Source organism: Pelecanus crispus, chromosome 3 (assembly GCF_030463565.1).
Source record: "Pelecanus crispus isolate bPelCri1 chromosome 3, bPelCri1.pri, whole genome shotgun sequence".
In the NCBI taxonomy this organism is placed as follows: Eukaryota; Metazoa; Chordata; class Aves; order Pelecaniformes; family Pelecanidae; genus Pelecanus; species Pelecanus crispus.
This window is the reverse complement of record NC_134645.1, coordinates 104361635-104381827: the sequence shown is the minus strand read 5'-3', so window position 1 is coordinate 104381827 and position 20193 is coordinate 104361635. Positions and strand designations below refer to the sequence as shown.

The window sequence follows — 20193 nt, the reverse complement described above, 5'->3', positions numbered from 1 at the left end:
AATTAATCCAATATTTATAAGTCTCTAGAATGTGATACCTAACAATACTCTATTGGGGTTCATTGCATAGGCTGATGAATGTAAGATACGTAACTTGTATGGACTTGATCTGAATTTTATGCTTATGATGACATTTTGTGAAGTCTTAACTTTTCTCACGATACTTTTACATAACAGTTTAAGCATATGTTATGTTAGGTTCTTGTGGGTCTGTAATGAAGCCCAAATGCTAATACCACTGCTAAACTACCCTCTTGTTCCATTGGTAATGGACTGCAACTAAAGCTGCCAAGTTCGAGACATAACTACACTTAAGTTAACTGATCAGCAGTGACATCCATATACAAATGAAGCATCAGCTAGTAACAGACTAGCAAGAGAAAAACAGAAAAAAGTGAAAATAAAATCCCACATTTTTAGACCAAATGTTCCTTATTTTACTTCGAAATTAAGAAGCAGTAACACTTTTCAACTGCAGCAGTCATAATACTGACCAATATATAAAATTATAAACCCTCAAGGAATAGAAAAATCAATAACATAAGCAGCAATATGAACATTCACAGGCCATTAGGTTGAAAAATACAGATAAAACAGTAGCTTAGCCTTGATATATACATGTAAGATGACAATGTCTGTGTATGTTTCCATTTGAATGAATCCAATTATACTTTAAACTTAAATTGATACCTGAGTACACTGAGAAATGGCTTCATCCAGTGCCAGTGCTCGTTTTTTGACATCTTCCTTAATTTTACTGTAAAGGGTGTCAGCTGCCACATATTTCTCTTGGATAGAAAAACCTTCTCCTGGGCTCAGCTCCAGCAATTGAGGCCCGGTTTTGTTCATCTTATCTATATGAGGTTTGTGCTCAGCGATCAGCTCACGCAGTTGCTATAACAAACGAAACAACTTATCAGTTTCTTATGCTTGCACCACCACATTACAGCTGTCTACACTTCTAACACATCCAGCTGGCAAAAAATTCCAAACAAATACCCCTCGTCCTAATGTAAAGCACAAATTATATCAAATAAAGTTAGTGACTGCTCTACCAGTGATGGCTCCCATTCCAACACAGAGCTATCCAGGCATGAAACATCACAATTGGAGACGCACTGGAAAGGGTCCGTGCAACACTCTTGTAGGACATATGATTACAGGTAAAATGTAAGATGCTAACTATGCATATGATGCTGGCAACAGACACTCCCCATCATATTTAGTACCCATAATGACAGAAATGGCAACAATATTCCAGACATGTGCGTAACACCACCACATATATACTTTTCATGTTGGTATTTGCCACTTGCCGCAAAGCCTTCCATTGAAGAACATCACAGAAAGAGGTACCGGCGTTGCAAGAATATTAGTTCAAAATATCCTTGATTTAAGAAGAGGAAACTAGCACAAGGAAGGGTCAAAGAAATCAGTGAAAAGGACAAAAGGACAAGGAAGACTGATCAGTAGAGACCTATCAACCTAGTTTAGCAGTCTCCCCTCTGGCCACAGACCCCTCTGTCTTCACAACAGCGCTATTACTTAGCTGACATGAAGTTTAACAAGTAATTAATAAGTAAATTAAATTTGACCTCAGCTGTCTACTCCTCATCATCCACCCCCAAAGTAAGTCAAAACCATGCAGAAGACTGTGCAGAGGCTTGTGGAAGTGAAAAAGTCACAAGATGTCTTCCAACTTGCCTAAAGATTTTGGTTTTGTTTACTTGCACCCATAGATCTGACAAAAGGGAAAGGTTTTTTGTGGGAGTAGCCTGATCCTTCCCTCCAAGTTTTTTTTTTTATTTTCTCAGCTCATTCCTCCCTTTTCAGAAAAATCCCACTGTCTTGTGAGGCACTATCCCTCTCGGTGCTGTGAACTCCATGTGTTTCTATCTTATAGCCCCTGTGCAGGAACATGAGAGGCACATGCTCTGTTCCTCCCAGCTCAGGGTTTGTTTAAATTAATGAAGACACAGAAAAGGGCCTGTATCAGTCTCAGTGTAAATAAATCCTCTTCTCTTCAACTAAGGTCCTTCCCTTGAAAAGAAATCCTGATACTGGCTTGCTTACTTGCTCCTCCCCAGAAGAAGAGGAGAGGTTGAGAAGATTGAAAAGACGGTGACCACGACTCTCCAGTCTCCTGATGACAAAACAGCAATGAAAATACAAAAACCCCTGACTCTAGCTACTTACTGATAATGTAACTCTATTTGTATACCTTGCAACAAGAAAAATAATGTTGATTAGCAGAGAAGAGGAAAAGGTGAAACTAAGAACAATTTGAAAGTTTTTAGAAAATAAGTCTGAGTGTTTTATTTTTGTGCACAAATAGATGACTTGACACAAGGCCACAAGAGCGCACATTTCTGGGTCCAAACCTTATGCTAGTACTCTGCCCACAGCTCAGTTCAAACCAAATTGTATGCATGTTACTCACACAAGAGTCAACTCTTTGAATTCCATGACTTGGAACAAAGATAGTCATCAGTAAATACATCAGAACAGAAACGTAAGTGAATATACAAAACTGTTTTCAACTCACATTCAGAACCACCTTCTTTTTTTTTAATAGAACAATAAACGATTTGGTCTTCTCCACGATTTACTATTGGGCAAACAACTCCAGTAAACAAGTATTTCAGATCAGATTACGTGTTAAAACTGCCTGACATTACTCTTCTACTTAACAAACAAATCTCAGCTAATGGCATAGCCCAGGGAAAATGCAAAACCAGAAGCTCAGCTGAAGGGCCTTTCATGCAAGCAGAATGATTAAAGTAGATGGGGAACAATCCTCTAAGTAAGGCAAGCATGACTTGGTTCACAGTGACTAATCAAGATAGTTTGCAAAGCTCATGTTATATAGCTAGTCTTAACAGAGCATGTTTGCTCATTGTGGACATAATAGGAAGACAAATGAGTGAACCCAGTGTTTACCAGTACATAAGAGTGGCACATCTTCATTAACTGGTCTCAGAGTACGCAAGACTTTGAAGCCAGGGTTCATCCTATCTAACTTGAGTCACTTAATTGAGGCAGCTAAAATTAAAAAAAAAACTAGTTACTCTGTGCTCAGTAGGGAGAAGACAGGTATCTCCAGTGGCCATATGGGCTTTGCACGCGCCAAAACATGCAGGTTTTAGCCTTGGTGAGATACATCTGATTCCATGTGATACTAGTAGCCATATATGAAACATCCTAATTTTTATCCCAGCTGATTATTCCTCCATGTAGGAAAGCCCATATATGGTGGTCAGCCTACAACACTGTTGCCTCTATTTTGTAATATTATGGTAATTAAGATTTGGTATCATGGTTATTATATTATGGTAATTAATATTTGGTAGACAGACGGCTGAACATGAGCCAGCACTGTGCCCAGGTGGCCAAGAAGGCCAACAGCATCCTGGCTTGTATCAGGAATAGTGTGGCCAGCAGGAGCAGGGAGGTGATTGTCCCCCTGTACTCGGCGCTGGTGAGGCCGCACCTGGAATACTGTGTCCAGTTTTGGGCCCCTCAATACAAGAAAGACATTGAGGTGCTGGAGCGTGTCCAGAGAAGGGCAACGAAGCTGGTGAAGGGTCTGGAGCACAGGTCTTATGAGGAGCGGCTGAGGGAACTGGGAATGTTTAGTCTGGAGAAGAGGAGGCTGAGGGGAGACCTTATCGCTCTCTACAACTGCCTGAAAGGAGGTTGTAGTGAGGTGGGTGTTGGTCTCTTCTCCCAAGTAGTTAGTGATAGGACAAGAGGAAATGGGCTTAAGCTGCGCCAGGGGAGGTTTAGGTTGGAAATTAGGAAAAATTTCTTTACTGAAAGGGTAGTCAAGCATTGGAAGAGGCTGCCCAGAGAGGTGGTGGAGTCACCAACCCTGGAAGTGTTCAAAAAACGGGTAGATATGGCACTTGGGGACATGGTTTAGTCTAGTCTACCCTTGATTGGCTTAGAGTAGACTTGGTAGCGTAGGTTAATGGTTGGACTGGATGATCTTAAAGGTCTTTTCCAACCTAAACGATTCTATGATTCTATGATTCTAAACAATTATTTCTTTTCATTATTACGTAACAAACATACTTTACAAGAGAAATGATTATGGGATTGGCTGGAACCCAAGCGATCAATTCTTGGCCCTCTAATTGTCCACCTTCCTGTCTCAGCTAAATTTAGTTCCAATGATACTAACCCAACAAAAGCCAAATTTTTAACATGTACATAAGATCAACATATGTGCATATTTGTATACAGACTGTACACAAAGGCAGCATTTCACTTTCAGCATGCTGACAGCAGGTACTCCAGATCTTTAGACAGTCATGTTTTACCTTCTTTTGTTTCTTGCTACAACATCCCATGTCTGTTCTTTCTGCTTATGGGCTTGGTTGGTTCTAATACTGACACTAATGTGTACTTTTAAATATCCTTCTTAACTATTGTGTACTCTATTCTTTCACTACAATGTCATTTTTTTCCCCTTTAGCGCTCTTTTATGCTTATACATTGTCTGCTGCCTTTCCCAGATAATCTTGTTTGCATGCACAGTCTGGGAAACAGTAGAGGCATGATTGAAAATGTATTTATTTTCTACTATTGTTTTAAATCATGCTTTTTTCAACAGAAGTATAACTGTCTGGCTTTTCAGCATTTAGCAGAGTACCACACAGTTCTAAGCAGAATACTACTTGGCTTTTGACACTTTGTTTTTCAAAACTGGCAAAATGCTTACCCTGTGCTCTTCTTGTTGTTGCTTTAAAGTTTCATACTCAAGGGCTGGCGCAGGAAGCTGAGAGATGATCATTTCTGTTTCAGTTAACCATGGCCAAAGCTCTTCATAAGTCTCCCAGAACTGGTTAACCAGGGACTGAGCCCGTTCCAGCTGGAGGTTTCTCTCAGAGTTCATTTGACAGACTGCATCATATTTCTGTAAGAGGCTTTCCATTTTTTTCTGTAAAATAATATTAACAAAAAATAGCAATGTATGTTTTTCCACATGTCTATTACCTTCCTTTCTAAACAATCTTTGATAATTATAGCACCAAACCACAGTGAACCAAGTTTTAGTTTTGATAATATTTCTACAGTATCAGTGTTTAAGGTGGATAGAATCAATAATGTGGGAGATCGGAATTTGGCAGAGTACTTTCAAAGTAATTACAACATATTTAATGATATTGATGTTTACAAATAACACTTTATCCATAGAGCTTCCAGTGAAGCTACAAATGATTTGCTGCAGATCTTAGCCCCACTCCCTTACTGAGGATGCTTATCTTCAGTGACACGTGGCAGAAACTAAGTTTTCCACAGCATTTCTGAATCAAAGCATTGTGAACAATACACAAAAATCTGGTGGGTTTTTTTTTAAATCGGGCAAGAGAATAGGATATACTGTTGTGCTTGTAGTTTACAAACTTGCAACAGAAACCACAAAACATTGTTTTCCAGGTTAGCATACATTAATTAATGAGGATGTATTACCATTAATAATAGGACAGAACTACAAGGTTTAAACATTACAAATCTACAGTATTTGGGCATGTGATAATAAAAGAAAGTATCAACCAGCTATATATTTTTCCTGTGGAAGACTGCCCATGTTATCATTTTTATGAAATATTATATGTGACAATGCACATAAATGCTAGTGTTGGAAAAACTAGACATATAAGCAAGCCATTGAATGTGAAGTAAAGAATCTTTTTTGGCAGAACAAGCTATCCTTCCATTTGTTATGTCTTGCATGTAAATTAAGTATAGAGATGCTATCCAAAGGACAAAACATAGCCTAACATACACAGTATTTCTGACAAATACAAATATTTAACAGAGACTCACATCATAAAACTGTTCTCCCTTATGACAACAGTTTCATAGACAGAACATGTCATCTATTTTAAATTCAGTTAAGAGCAAATCAAATTTATTCAGAGATCCTGCAGCAGAACACAATTAGTGATGTAGTATTGTTCAAGGAGGGTGGTCATTGGAAGGACTAAATTTACACAAGATATCCAGCCTCACTGTAATTTAGCAAAAAAACCCCCAACCCCACAACTAACCCATTCTTAAATGGCAACATGAAAAATCTGTCTGTATATATATACAGCCCCAACATCAGGCTCTGTGTGTGTGTGTAATAAGCAAAGGCATAAGAATGCCTTTCATGGGCTGTGTTAGTCAACAGGATGGAATAATCTTGGCAAGTAAGGTCCACACTGAAATCAGCAGAAATGAAAGTGAAGATTCACGCCAAGGTGCGCAGCCATTGAATCCGGCACAGAAATGCACATGCCCAGAACGTCACTGACCCAAGAGAACTGGGGAAGATAAACAGCCGAATTCCACGCTCACCACCCCAGATGACTAATACCTATTCACTCAATCGTCCTTTGGCTAAAATACTATTTACCATGGATGAAGATGATAAATGGGGCTCCAAATTAGTGTCAGGCAATGAAGCAAGCACACAGTGTTTGCTCTTTGAACATCCTGAAGGAAGGAGAGTGATACACAACAGCATTTCTTGTAGTATTACAATCCTCAGACTAGAAGTGGCTGTAACTAATGCTTTTTCATTACTATTTCAAAAAAGACACTATAGGAATCCTTCTACTTATACATTGTCTGCATATCTACCGCTGCAGCTGCAGTTTAAGGAACTTTACCTTCATGGTCTGTTTCTCTTCTTCGGTGCACGTGTTCATAATCTTATCCCCAGATTTAACAAGTTCATCTATAGTATCTTTGTGCCTCAAAATCTCCATGGTAAAAGCCTTGAAACACAGTAAAAATTGGTCAGAGAAAAAAAATAGAGTACATGGAGCAAAAACTATTTTTGAAGTGCATTATGATGGACTGAAAATTAAATCATGCCAGTACATTTTCTAGATGGAGAGTGTGCTGGCCAATAATTAACATGACAGTTGGAAATGCATTTCTTTTACCTTTTGAACTTGTAGCTGAGCCGTGGTCTGGTCTTGCTCAAGCCTAATATCACCCAGAGACATCAGTTTCTTTTCTGTTTCTGCAATCCAGGCAAATTCAGCATCAGCTGCTTGATCAAACTAAGTGAGGGAGACATGAATTAGTTTAGCGGTTCTATAGACATGAAATTAGAATGACTGTTTCTAAAATTTTAAAGAAGATTAAAAAGCGTACTTTCGAATTGTTAGAAAGATAGTGGCTCGCTTTCCATATGAGGTTTTTATAGAAATGAAATACAAAGCCCAAAATGGTTCTGAGGGATTGTAATAAAAGCAGCTTAATTCATAAGCGTGACAGAGCAACAGAAGCAAATACATTTTTCCAAAGCGCTCTCTAACAGACATAAGAAAATAAAAAGGGTTACAATTTCAGAATTTTAACTAGACTGTTTATTTTCATTTTATTCTACTTTCACGTGTCTTTTCCATCTCTGTATTTATTATTACTGCTAGTGTTGCAATTGTCCTAAGAAATAGTTGCTTGATGTTATCCTTTCAATCCTAAGAGCTGCTTTGGTATTAAATGATAAAGGCAAAACAATCACAATTCAACTAAGTCAGTGGAAGAACCTCACTGAATACAGAGAAGGCAGGATCTCATCCAAAACTAGACCTTGGATTAAATCTGAAAATTCTTTGGGGCATTTGGGTGCAGCCAGTCCTTTTCCTAAAAGATTAACTTTTGACTACCATTAGTCAACACTTAAATGTTTCAGAAATTACCTCAAAGGACTAAGTAATGAGAGGATTTAAAGGATCTGTTTCTTACTAATTTGTGAAGGAGAGCATGAGATCCAGAAAAGAAGTACATGGGGATCTAATTCTTCTGAAAAGCAAGACCAAATTTTAAAAAAATCACACATTCTGTCTTCAGTTCAAGTTTATAGGCATGTATCTTAGCACACACATGTTGTAGTACTCAATGGGGGCAGCTTTGAGCTTAAGCCATAAAGAAAGATTACATGGGATGATCAGATGCACAAAACAGTCATTGTAGAAACTACTAAGTAGTTATTTATTTATTTACTTACTTTAAACGCTGCCCCCCACCGCAATTAGCTGAACTTTAATACACCTCTGAGTTATTGTGAATGCCTATCAGGACATTTTACGTCAGAACCTGCTACTTGTGTTGTTGATACCCACACTCTCCTGAGAAGTCTCTTTCTGATCATTCTCAGTCCCTCTTGACTTTTAAATCTGCTGGTCTGTGCTTTTGTGGCTGTAGACCATGACAGCCCTGCTCCTGTAGCTGGAGCTCACTTTAGCCACTGAATCAGTCTTGTCTTAGTGGTTAATCGTGAGTCACACAAAAACAAAAGAAGCAGTTCTGAGATTTCATTCTTTATGAGTCAATCTTTTTCAGCCTTTATAATCCATTTGTTACATGAGAGAGAGCACATTCTTTTTCACTATATGTCACTTCTCATTTAAAGTAACAGAAAATAAGTTTTGTCCTAAATATTGTGACTTTCTAATAGAAAGGTATGTTCTGAAACAATCAGTACTGTAAACATTAGCACAAAGCACGTGCACCAGTGGTAGTTAAATCCTGGCTTTAGAAACTGCAGTTCACAACCAAGCTCTTCAGAAGCCCATCTATTTATAATCCAAACGAAGGAAATGAAGAAGGTGATTTCAAATGTGTTAGATGTACAAATTAACTGTAGTGTGACTTCCTGATACCAAATATCCATAGGTATGTAAGTAATGTGAACAAGTACTTCATGGAAATAACACAATCAAAGCAAGACTGAAAATTCTAGGTTACATAGCATCGAGGAAGGACAGGACTCTAAACTCCATTTGCTGAGGGTATAGTATTTCTAATTTGTGATGCTCAAATATAAGATTAAGGGAAAAAAAGCACAAAATTGGTACTCTCTGCATCCAAAATTTGAAGTCTTTTCTTCCCATTATGCATGACAGTTATTTATGAGCTCTAAATTTCACTTGAGTCACTATAAAATCATCTATTTCATCCCCACCCAGTTTAACCAAGCATAGTTCATTGTGGTACTTTTTCTTCTAACCAGGAATGACTGACTTCTGAATATGATGACATTGTGATTTGCTCTGTGAATGCTTTCTAAAGCACCCTCTATGGCTACTTTAGAGTGAAGAACAACAAGTAAGCCAAAAGTAGAGTATGACCTTCTGTCATAAACTACCAGAAAATGAGAAGCAATATGCCCTGTTCACTGATGGATCCTGTCATCTTGTGAGAATGCATCGAAGGTGGAAAGCTGCTGTATGGAGTCCTATGTGACAAATCACAGAAACTGCTGGAGGAGAAGGGAAATTGAGTCAGTTCGCAGAGGTGAAAGCCATCCAGCTGGCTTTAGACATTGCTGAATGAGAAAAGTGGCCAGTGCTCTCTCTACTGACTCATGGATGGTGGCAAATGCCCTGTGGGGGTGGTTGCAGTAATGGAAGCAGAGCAACTTGGCAGCGCAGAGGCAAACCCATCTGGGCTGCCACATTGTGGCAAGATATTGCTGCCTGGGTAGAGAACCTGGTTGTAAAAGTACGTCACGTAGATGCTCATGTACCCAAGAGCTGGGCCACTGAAGAACATCAAAACAACCAGCAGGTGGATCACGCTGCTAAGATTGAAGTGGCTCAGCTGGATCTGGACTGGCAACATATGGGTGAACTATTTACAGCCTGGTGGGCCCATGACACCCCAGGCCATCAAGGAAGAGATGCAACATATAGATGGGCTCATGACTGAGTAGTGGACTTGACCATGGATAGTATTGCACAGGTAAATCCATGAATGTGAAACATGCGCTGCAATCAAGCAAGCCAAGTGGTTGAAGCCTCTTTGGTATGGAGGGTGATGGCTAAAATATAAATATGGGGACGCCTGGCAGATTGATTATATCACACTCGCACAAACATGCCAAGGAAAGCGCTATGTGCTCACCATGGTGGAAGCAACCACCGGATGGCTGGAAACGTATCCCGTGCCCCCACACCATCGTGGGCCTTGAAGAGCAAGTCTTATGGCAACAGGGCAGCCCAGAAAGAATCGAGTCAGACAACGGGACTCATTTCCGAAACAACCTCATAGACACCTGGGCCAAAGAGCACGGCATTGAGTGCGTATATCACATCCCTTACCATGCACCAGCCTCCGGGAAAATCGAATGATACAATGGACTGTTAAAGACTACCCTGAGAGCAATGGGTGGTGGGACATTCAAACACTGGGATACACATTTAGCAAAAAACACCTGGTTAGTCAACACCAGGGGATCTGCCAATCGAGCTGGCCCTGCCCAATCAAAACTTTTACGTACTGTGGAAGGAGATAAAGTCCCTGTAGTGCACATATAAAATATGCTGAGGAAGACAGTCTGGGTTACTCCCCCCTTGGGCAAAGGTAAATCCATTCATGGGATTGCTTTTGCTCAAGGACCTGGGTGCACTTGGTGGGTGATGCGGAAGGATGGGGAAGTCCGATGTGTACCTCAAGGGGATTTGATTTTGGGTGAGAATAGCCAATGAACCGAACCATATGATGTTAATTGCTATATGATACTGTATGTCATCACTTCTACGGTTGCTATATGCCATATCAACAGTATTACAGTAAGAATCACCCAGACAAACTCAGAATGAACTTTGATGAAACCAAGCAAAGTGCAGTGCTAATGGAAGCAGAACTGGCTTCAGCATGCAACAATCCAACATCGCATACCATCTCTCCTGCCCTGAAAGACTGTAATGACAGATGGAGCCCAAAGTCATGGACTAAATGAACTCAATGGACATTTTAGAGGGATGGCCCATAGACTAAGGGCATGATATCTGTGTGTATATATCAAAAGACAGGAAAATCGGTGATGATTAATTGGAATGTATTGGAAAGTGTAGGACTTGGGCATGATGTAGATGGTATAGAATAAGGGGTGAATACTGTCCTGGTTTCAGCTGGGATAGAGTTAATTTTCTTCCTAGTAGCTGGCATAGTGTTGTGGTTTGGATTTAGTATGAGAATAATGTTGATAACACACTGCTGTTTTAGTTGTTGCTAAGCAGTCAAGGACTTTTCAGCTTCTCATACTGGCCTGCCAACAAAAAGGCTGGAGGCGCACAAGAAGCTGGGAGGGGGCACAGCCAGGACAGCCGACCCAAACTGGCCAAAGGGCTATTCCATACCATATGACATCACGCTCAGCATATAAACTGGGAGGAGTTGGCTGGGGTGCAGCCACTGTTTGGGGACAGGCTGGGCATCAGTTGGTTGGTGGTGAGCAGTTGTTTTTCATTTGCATCACTTGTCTTTTTTGGTTTTATTTCTCTCTCTTTTTGTCATTTTCCTTTTCATTACAATTTATTATTATTATTATATTTCAATTATTAAACTGTTCTTATCTCAACCCACAAGTGTTTTCACTTTTACTCTTCTGATTCTCTCCCCCATCCCACTGGCGGGGTGGGGGGTGGTGAGTGAGCGGCTGTGTGGTGCTCAGTTGCCGGCTGGGGCTAAACCACGACAAACATGAAGTTATTTTTAACCTCAGTTACGAGGAGATCTGAGTTATTGCCAGCCTCTTTTAGTCAGCTTTCAGCAAACTTTGAAAATGTCACATATGCTTTCTCCTTGTCCTGTTACAACTGTTTATGGGAAGTATTAGCAGAAACAGAAATCTCCACCAATATTTTTATGCTTGAACTATAGGCAGACACTGGAAAACTGTATTTCCACGATGCATTTATAAGCAAGTTTAACTATGGGACTATTTAGTGATGAAATTAGAGCGCCAGCTCTCAAAGTGTACCCATATATATTCACCTCTGTGCATGTATGGAAGCTCCACATATTAAATAACTCAATTTTTGAGCCCCAAGAAGAAAAGCATTGTGGATATGAATAAAAGCAATTGTTATTTAAATTCTCCACCACAGCTTGAACAAGATGATCCGGCTTTTAATTGTGGAAAGTACAGAGGAGCTAGACAATCAGCTGATGCTAAAAGGTGTGGCAACCCTAGTGATTTCAAGTGTTTCATCTAGTAAAATTGACTGGGGATCTGGACCATATTTCACTTAACACAAGATCTTCTCCCATGTAGTTAGCGATAGGACAAGAGGAAATGGGCTTAAGCTGCGCCAGGGGAGGTTTAGGTTGGAAATTAGGAAAAATTTCTTTACGGAAAGGGTGGTCAAGAATTGGAACAGGCTGCCCAGAGAGGTGGTGGAGTCCCCATCCCTGGAAGTGTTCAAAAAACGGGTAGATGTGGCACTTTGGGACATGGTTTAGTCTAGTCTACCCTTGATTGGTTTAGAGTGGACTTGGTAGTGTAGGTTAATGGTTGGACTGGATGATCTTAAAGGTCTTTTCCAACCTAAACGATTCTATGATTCTATGATCTGCAGAATACATGGGCCATTCAGTTCTCACTTAAGCAAATCCCCACTTAAGGAACCACAGGATAGTTACAGCAATTTTAGCTACAAGACTGATGTTTGTGTCAACGAAAAGGCAGACAACTACAACAGTGTACAGATCAGCTGAGTTCTGGCATTTATATCTTGAGAGTGGAGTCCCACTTCATTCGAACAGGCCTTTTGCTGTTCAAGCATAAGAAAAGGACATCTTTTGTTCAGGTACACATGGCCAGAGATTATTGTAGCCCAAAGAACAGTTTTCAGTACCTGCTGGGATCTCAGGATGGCAGCATCAATCTCATCCACCTTCTGAGAGATTGTGTCACTCACTAATCTGTAACGTTCATTGTCCTCTGTTATCATCTTGTCAAGCCCCTCTCTGGCTCTCCATGGCACCAGCTCCAGGAAGGCACTGCCAACTTCATTCAGAGTGTCCAGTAAGCCTTTGTTGTTCTTTGCTTCTTTTTTCAACTCCTGAAAAAGGCCATTTAAAGTAAGCATGCCAGCATACAAGCTGAACACACACAGCTTGCACATGTTTTTTTATCTTTTCAACTACTCCATGAGTTGAGAACTGAAATGTTTTCCACACAAACCAAAGGGATAAATTAGCACACTTATTTTCAGCTCAGTTGTATTAGCTTTTTGATACTGTAAGCTGTTTGACAGAAAAGTAGGTGATTCTTGAAGAGAATTTTCTACGGAATATATCATAAATATATGTCTCCAGTCAATAGCACAGTCTGAAATTCTTTCTAATTTTGTAAGAGTTGTTAGTACTAAACAAAGCAACCAAAGAAAACAAAAACTAACAGATATTCTTTGCTACCTGCAACTCCATAAGGAACTAAATCACCAGTAAGTGAAATCAGGCATGCAATAAAGCAAGATATGATGATTTCAAGTGATTTCTTAAATGAGCAATGACTGGATTAAATCACACACTGCTTCAGGAATGAGTTTTTACCTGTACAGAAACCCCTACCGCTGTTTCATTTCCTTTTATATATATCAGAAGTTTAATAGAAAGGTTTTTGTTTTTTTTTTTTTAGCTTCCCCTCGCAACATTGTCTGCACCATCCATTTTATACAATTTTTCTTTTGAAATAAATATTGTTAAACAAGATTAGTAATATATATTTTAAATGTTGACTCTTTTTATACTTTACAGGATTTTATCCATGCCACAACTAAAGAACCAAAATAACTTTGTTTGACAACTTAAGAGTTTTCCCAGGATTAGGTAGCTGCTTGAATAAAAAGGAAATGTTGTGCTTCTCTTGTGCTAAAAATAAACCTCAGCCCAATTTCTAAGTGATTATAACAGATGGCTCTGGAAAGTGAGTTTGATTCTTAACTACTGTTACATTTAGTCAAATGATCTGATGCCAAAATTAGTTATTCACAAAACAACTTCATGCCAAACATAAGTTAACACAAAACCTAACTGAATCATACAGCAATAAATAATTCACAGGTTCTGAAACCTACTTTTTGTCTTTCTTGTACTTGGCTTACTTCTTCACCCTTTGATATTTGAGTTTCATAAGAGAGTAACTCCACCTCCACTTTGTCAAGCCATTTGCAGAGTTCCTCGTGAGTTGAGTGCAGTTGACCTGCAAGCTGCAGAGCCTGCTCTAAGGTCTTGGATACATCAGAACTCAATTTCATAATGTCTTTGTATCTCACTTTAATGCCTTCCAGTTTATCTTGAATTATTACAACTTCATCACCTAAAATATCAGAGGGATGTTATGTCCTGTGATCACAAATATTTAAAAGCAAAAAAAACCACCCACAAATCCCAAACCCCACCTATTACAGAAATCTCAGTATTTAATTTATAAAATAACCCAAACAAGATGACAAGGTCAATCCTCTACTGTTGTAAATTATCCTACCATCACTGAAGTCTACAGATCTACAAAGTTTACCTCAGCTCAGGCTCTGTCCTTCTGTCTTTTTTCTGCTTTACTAAACTATTAGAAAGTAAGGACTTAGATCCAATATTTAACATAAAAGTTCTTTAAAAAAATCCACCCTTAAATTCACAGTACTTCTTATAAGGCCAAAAAGAAATTATAAAAGGGTTACTGAAAATGTAAGGAAAAAAAATAAACAAAATACTAACTAGATTTTCAATTACAGTACTATTTGACATCACTGTACACCCTCATTACTATCCACTTGAAGCACAACTCAACAGGCTAAAATAAAAACAACCTACTGCAATTTATTAGTGTGTATTCAGATTTCGTCACAGGCTATCCATAATATCTAAGTTTGGAACAGAAAAGGATACCCTCTTGCCCCCAACCATATGTGTATCTTGAAGAGGTCAAAAACTTCAGAAGTACTGGAAAATCCGGACAGATGTTGATCTACAGAACAGACATGTTGTGTACAACTGGAATGCAACTTTTCCCACAGTATTAGCTCCAATGGACAAAGCTTTCTTCTTGCAGTAAAAGGTAGTCTAATACCTCGTTCATCTGTGAATGCCTGCAGGGAATTGACTGCATCCACTGCCAAACAGCCCTCCGTTACCAGTAATGTCCATAATTTGCTATTAGGAATGGAATGCAGGTTCACTAAAATAATTTTCCACTAAAAATAGTAAAGGATTCAAGGGCCAAATTCTCTACAGGCAAAAAAGGACTTCTGCTCACCAAACTGGCCCAAAAACATAACCTACTTTGACCTCAAACCTTTATTAAAATAAACAACTATGACTGCTTTAACCAGCAAATATGGACTAATATTTACAAGTTCCACTTTAATTTTCTCAGAAGTACTTACAAGTACAAGAAAAAAAGCCAGATGAATCATAGTTTTACATAAGCTCTCACCTGTTGTTTGCTTGAGAAGCTCTAAGCCATTTTGTATAGCCAAATCAACATTTTGTTTTCTAAGAAGAATCTCTTCCTGAAGATCCTAAGAGAAAAGGCCATTGGTGTTAGCACAGACATAACAAATTATATTATTTTTATTTGGAAGAAGCCTATTGGCATTTTAAACAAAACATATTAATGAAAAATAAATGAAGTATGGAAATATAAATCAAATTTAAAAATTAATTAAATAATAAATGAACAGAAATCAAAATACCAGTAGTTCAGAGTGCTGTTTCTCAAGCAATTCTGTGCTGCAATCTTGGACTGACAATTTGCTCAGTTTATCATGGACTTCATTCAGCCAGTTCATCAATTCAACTTCGTCCTCCCCAAAAATCTGAGCATTGCTGTAAGCTTGCTGGAGAAGTTCAGATCTGCTGTTGCTCTTCTCTTGAATCTCAATGTAACGGGCCTGAGAAGAATCTAGCTTTTCCTGCACCATATCTTTATCTTCCCTGGAGCTCATAGTCTTTAGAGACTGACCAGTGCTAATGGCCTGATGTAAACTCTTATTGTGAGCTAGGACATCATCTTCTAGGGCCTATATTTTTTTAAATAATGAAGAATAATGGAAAAGAAAATCAGAAAAACATAAAAGAAATGTAAGTGGAACCCAATAAAAACTGAACGTAAAAGGACGTATTGCCAACGTAAATATATAAAACTCAAATTACAGAAAAAAAAAAAAAAATCAGTATGGTAAAACAGGTACACTGCAACAGCTTTGCCAGTTGTGTTGTACTTTACAGAAGGGTCTAAAAAGAATGTCACAAGCAAGCGTGTGGTTTGTATCTTACTTTATGCTGAGAAATTTGCTGCTGCAGTTTGGAGGCCTGCGTTCCAATGGGTTCTGCATTTGCAAGCCTCTTCTCTGTGGCGGTCAGCCACTCCACCAGCGGCTCCAGAGCTTCATGGAACTGCTGTGCTACCACCGAGATGCCTTCCAACTGACGGTTCCTATCAACACGCCAAGACAAAGATTATTTTTTGGTGATGAAGTAAGTGTGAAATAGCTGGGGGGGGGAGGGGAGGGAAGCCTCTTGAATCCTTCACAAAATAAGAAAAAGAAAGAATTCTGTCTTATTGTAGGAACCAGTCACCAAATGATAGAAATATATCCATGACACTCAATGAAAAACAAGGTAAAGTAAAAATCAAATAAAATTTAAAAAAAACCACCTCCAAAGCTGTTTGAAACTCTTTTAGCTAATATGCAAGTTTTGCACATAAAAAGAGTATCACTTTATTTATATACTTTTTGCTAAAAATAATCTAGCACCCAGTTCAGCAAAACGTTGTTTTATACCTAATTAGGATCGCTCTCAAGTTTCTAGCTGTCTTCAAGCATAAAGTTACATTCCCTTGACTGTTATACATGTTTTAAAGTTAGTCAAAGGCTTTACTGAACCAGAACATACTGTCATGCTTCCTCAGCATTGTAAAATATCTTTAAACATTTGTTCAATGATGTGAACAGAACTATTTGGCTCTACTTTTGCATCTCTTGTTCTGGATAAAAGCTCTCAATGAAGTTAGTGAGACAATGTTAATAAAGCACAGAGACTTGACCTCCAAAATAAAAAAACACTTCTGTTTCAGATTTTTACATTTCAGAGAAGGCTTTTCGTTACAGAATATTCTTCTCTACAACCACTGTGGAACAGATTTCATTCAAGCAGACTTTTAAAAGAGATTTGCTCTACGTGAAAAACATCACAATTTTGTCTTTCAAATGGGGATCTCATTCCACATAAAAACTATGTTTATATGTGCTTCCCAAGGCTTATAAACAAGGTAGGCTTGACACACTTAGCAACAGAACACTCAGTGAAGTACTCTACGTGGCTTTCAAAATCATCCTCAAAACTCCTCTTCGTTTCTAGAGACCAGTCAAAGAATAATGGAGATGAGCTTGTGGCTAATAGATGGCTTGGAAAAAATTGCAATTTGATTTTTAATTAATTCTCACAAGACTGGGAGAATAATATTAAATTAAACATGACATTAGCATTCACCCCAGCTAATGAGTCAGATTTCTTCAATAAAAAAAAAAAGAAAGAGGAAATAATGGTCTATTAGTGGTTGACTCTACTAATTACATGATCATATTATTAGTATGAGGTAACAAAAGAGGTTCAGAGTAAAGGAACTAAAAAGAGGCTACCAGAAGGAGTACGAGACAACAGAGACAACCTAAATCCCAACACATCCATTTGTTCTTCACTGTAAAGCTTCACTGTTCACTGAAATTCCTTTTCTTCAACTTTCCAAGTCCTTTCTCGTTCTCAATTATATGCCTTTTTCAGGCCACCTCTTATGCACGCTCTTCTTCTCCCTACTTTGAACAAGGCTGTCCTTTTTCAAATCCCCACCCAGGAAACATGTTCAGCAACCCCTTCAACACAGACTTCTTCAAAGACACTTTGCAGTTCATAACTTTCCAGGTATTTTATACATCGACAACAACTCATAAATCTATATGTGTGTATACACAGATACTGTGTATTTTGGGTTTTTTTTTTTTTAAATTGGAACTTAAATTGGACTGCAATGTCTTTAAGAGACAGTGTTTTCTGTGTTGCTAGAATATATCTACATACTTTGACGGTTCTTTTTCTCCTTGAGAACTAAGAGGGCTCAGCACCTTGCATAAGTACATCAGCAACTGACAGTATGAGGATCTCTAAGTTGTAGAAACTAATTATATGGATGACACCAAACAGAAAAGGGGAAGAATAGTTGAGTACCCCCTCTTTGTAGCAGCATGTCGGAATTTTGAAGTCCCAAGGGAACATCATTATTATTTGTTAAGTGTAAAATTTGGACTTGATTCTATGCAAAAAAGGTTCTTGCATCAAGAAACTCACATTCTAATGAACTATCAGAGGTAAAATATTCAGAAGATACATATGCAGTTAATCCTAGCAGACCGTAGCATCTTAGGCTAAACTTTTTTAAAGAACTTTTGGTCTGTTGAAGCCACTTCTCCCCACTTTTTCTTCAGAGGACCTATTATATCAACATCAAGACACAATAATACAATGTAATAACAAGAATGATAGTACTTAACAAGATTTCACTCTACAAAGTTCCACACGCTGCTTCTAATCTCCTATCACATGCTATGTCTACATTTGTTCAAATCTATGAAAGAATTTCAAATACCTTGTTTCAGCTTTACTGAGCAATGCATCCCATCGACTATCCAGGAAGCTCAACTGTTTCAAGATTTTCACTCTATCAGCAGGTTCGGCTGACTCTGCAATTTTTTCCCCTTCACGTTTGATTACCTCAACGGTAGGCTTGCGGTCATCCAGCAACCTCTGGAGAAGCTATAGAGAAAGCAATTGGGCACCAGGTTATTAAGAAACATTGTAATAACACAAGTGTAAAACCAGAAGGAGCTAGACTTCTTGAAAATCTGTTAAAGCAAAAAAAGAAAAAGCAATGCCTATATTGTGATGAAGGTGTGAATAATGCTAATCAAAGAGAGACACACCAACCTGTCCCGTCCCCAACACACGCTCATTTTAGTTTCTCAATTGTTTTGCTATGAACAGCAGAGTTTTACCAAGCCCAACCAATCCCCTTGGTTTCTATGGCAGCCTGAAGAGTAAACATATAGAGGAAAAAGTTCTATTCAACACCATTGAGGGAAACAAGCTATTTATATGAGTATCTGGTACATTTTATAGGACCATTTTTGAGAAATCTGCATGCCCTTCTAGATTTGGCAACACAAAGATAATTCTGATATATATAAAGATAGGAAAAGAAATATAAAAACTATTGTATAATCGACTCATCACTTGTTTGAGATACAATTGAGTTGACTGATCTAGTCCAGTAAATCAACTTCTCCATGAAGAATAAAGCACACCTCTGTCTAAAATTCTCCCTTCCTCCATTCTCTAGTTGGCTTTGGTAACATTAACTGCCTCTCCAGATATCCCAACATGACAACCTGTATTGACCATAACTTTATATTAAATGTCTGTGTGGCAGTGGGCCACGCAGTCCAACTGCATGGACTGTATGTTTCATGAGCTACATTGTGGGTTTTTTTTCTATAACCATTATAAAAATTAGCAAAAGTTGACAGCACTGATAGTGTTTCCACATTAGCACAGGCCATTTCCCAACAGCATTCCAACTTACTACCAACAACAATCAGATCACAATCAGGATCAAGAGCCAAGTATTCAAGTCCGTAATCTGCAATATTACCTTGGAATTATTACACTGAAAATGTACCAGTTTTTATTTCCTACTCTCCAAATGGCCAAACACTGGATTTTATGCTTTCTCTTTTTCCAAAGGACCTTTAACAATCCTTTCCAGATAGTGTTAATAATTCTAACCAGAGCTCAGATTGTGAGTCAGTGCCACTCTTTGTCTTATGTCCCAGAAGATGAGCACTTCTCCCAAGCCTGGACAGATTCTTGAGTATCAAACAGATGGCTGCTTTAAACACCTCAGCACACTTCAATGTAATATAATACACTTGAACAGATTTTATGCTTTGCCAAAGACTGGGAATTTATTCTCATTGATCCAGTGGAAGGAGAGATATTCTACATGCATTTCACTTACTTTCTGTTCTTGTATTTGGGCCTTCACAACTTTGAATTCAGCAGATGGTGGTTTCTGATTAGCCACAAGGTCTTCTGTATCAGTGAGCCAGCTAAGCAGAGATTCAAGGGCATCCTGAAACCTCCCACAGTGAAGGAGGGCTTCCTGCAGTTGCGCAGCACGCTGGGCAACCTGAAAAAAAGTAGAGGATTGAACTGTACTCACCTTTTCTTTTTATTTCCGTGAAATAAGTAGCCAAAATGTGTAGAACATCTGGCAACATCACTAACAAATACTCTCATTTTCCTAGCTATTCATAACAGCACTATGGCACAATTTAGCATTAA

The 20193-nt window shown here is 38.6% G+C and overlaps 1 protein-coding gene across 5 annotated transcripts in view; it reads right to left on the bottom strand.

The window, feature by feature from the left end:
• The window catches only part of DST (dystonin), a 313286-nt gene that overhangs the window by 48644 nt on the left and 244449 nt on the right, over positions 1 to 20193 (bottom strand). For 4 of the 5 annotated variants that reach the window (XM_075707064.1, XM_075707065.1, XM_075707066.1 and 1 more), the window contains 11 exons: positions 19868 to 20038; positions 18440 to 18606; positions 16072 to 16231; positions 15489 to 15815; positions 15230 to 15314; positions 13872 to 14113; positions 12648 to 12854; positions 6942 to 7061; positions 6663 to 6770; positions 4724 to 4942; positions 691 to 894 (listed from right to left, as the gene is read on the bottom strand). In XM_075707064.1, coding sequence (XP_075563179.1) covers positions 691 to 894; positions 4724 to 4942; positions 6663 to 6770; positions 6942 to 7061; positions 12648 to 12854; positions 13872 to 14113; positions 15230 to 15314; positions 15489 to 15815; positions 16072 to 16231; positions 18440 to 18606; positions 19868 to 20038 — 2010 coding nt within the window. The remainder of the gene's footprint in view (positions 1 to 690; positions 895 to 4723; positions 4943 to 6662; positions 6771 to 6941; positions 7062 to 12647; positions 12855 to 13871; positions 14114 to 15229; positions 15315 to 15488; positions 15816 to 16071; positions 16232 to 18439; positions 18607 to 19867; positions 20039 to 20193) is intronic. The other variant, XM_075707068.1, reaches the window with a different exon arrangement.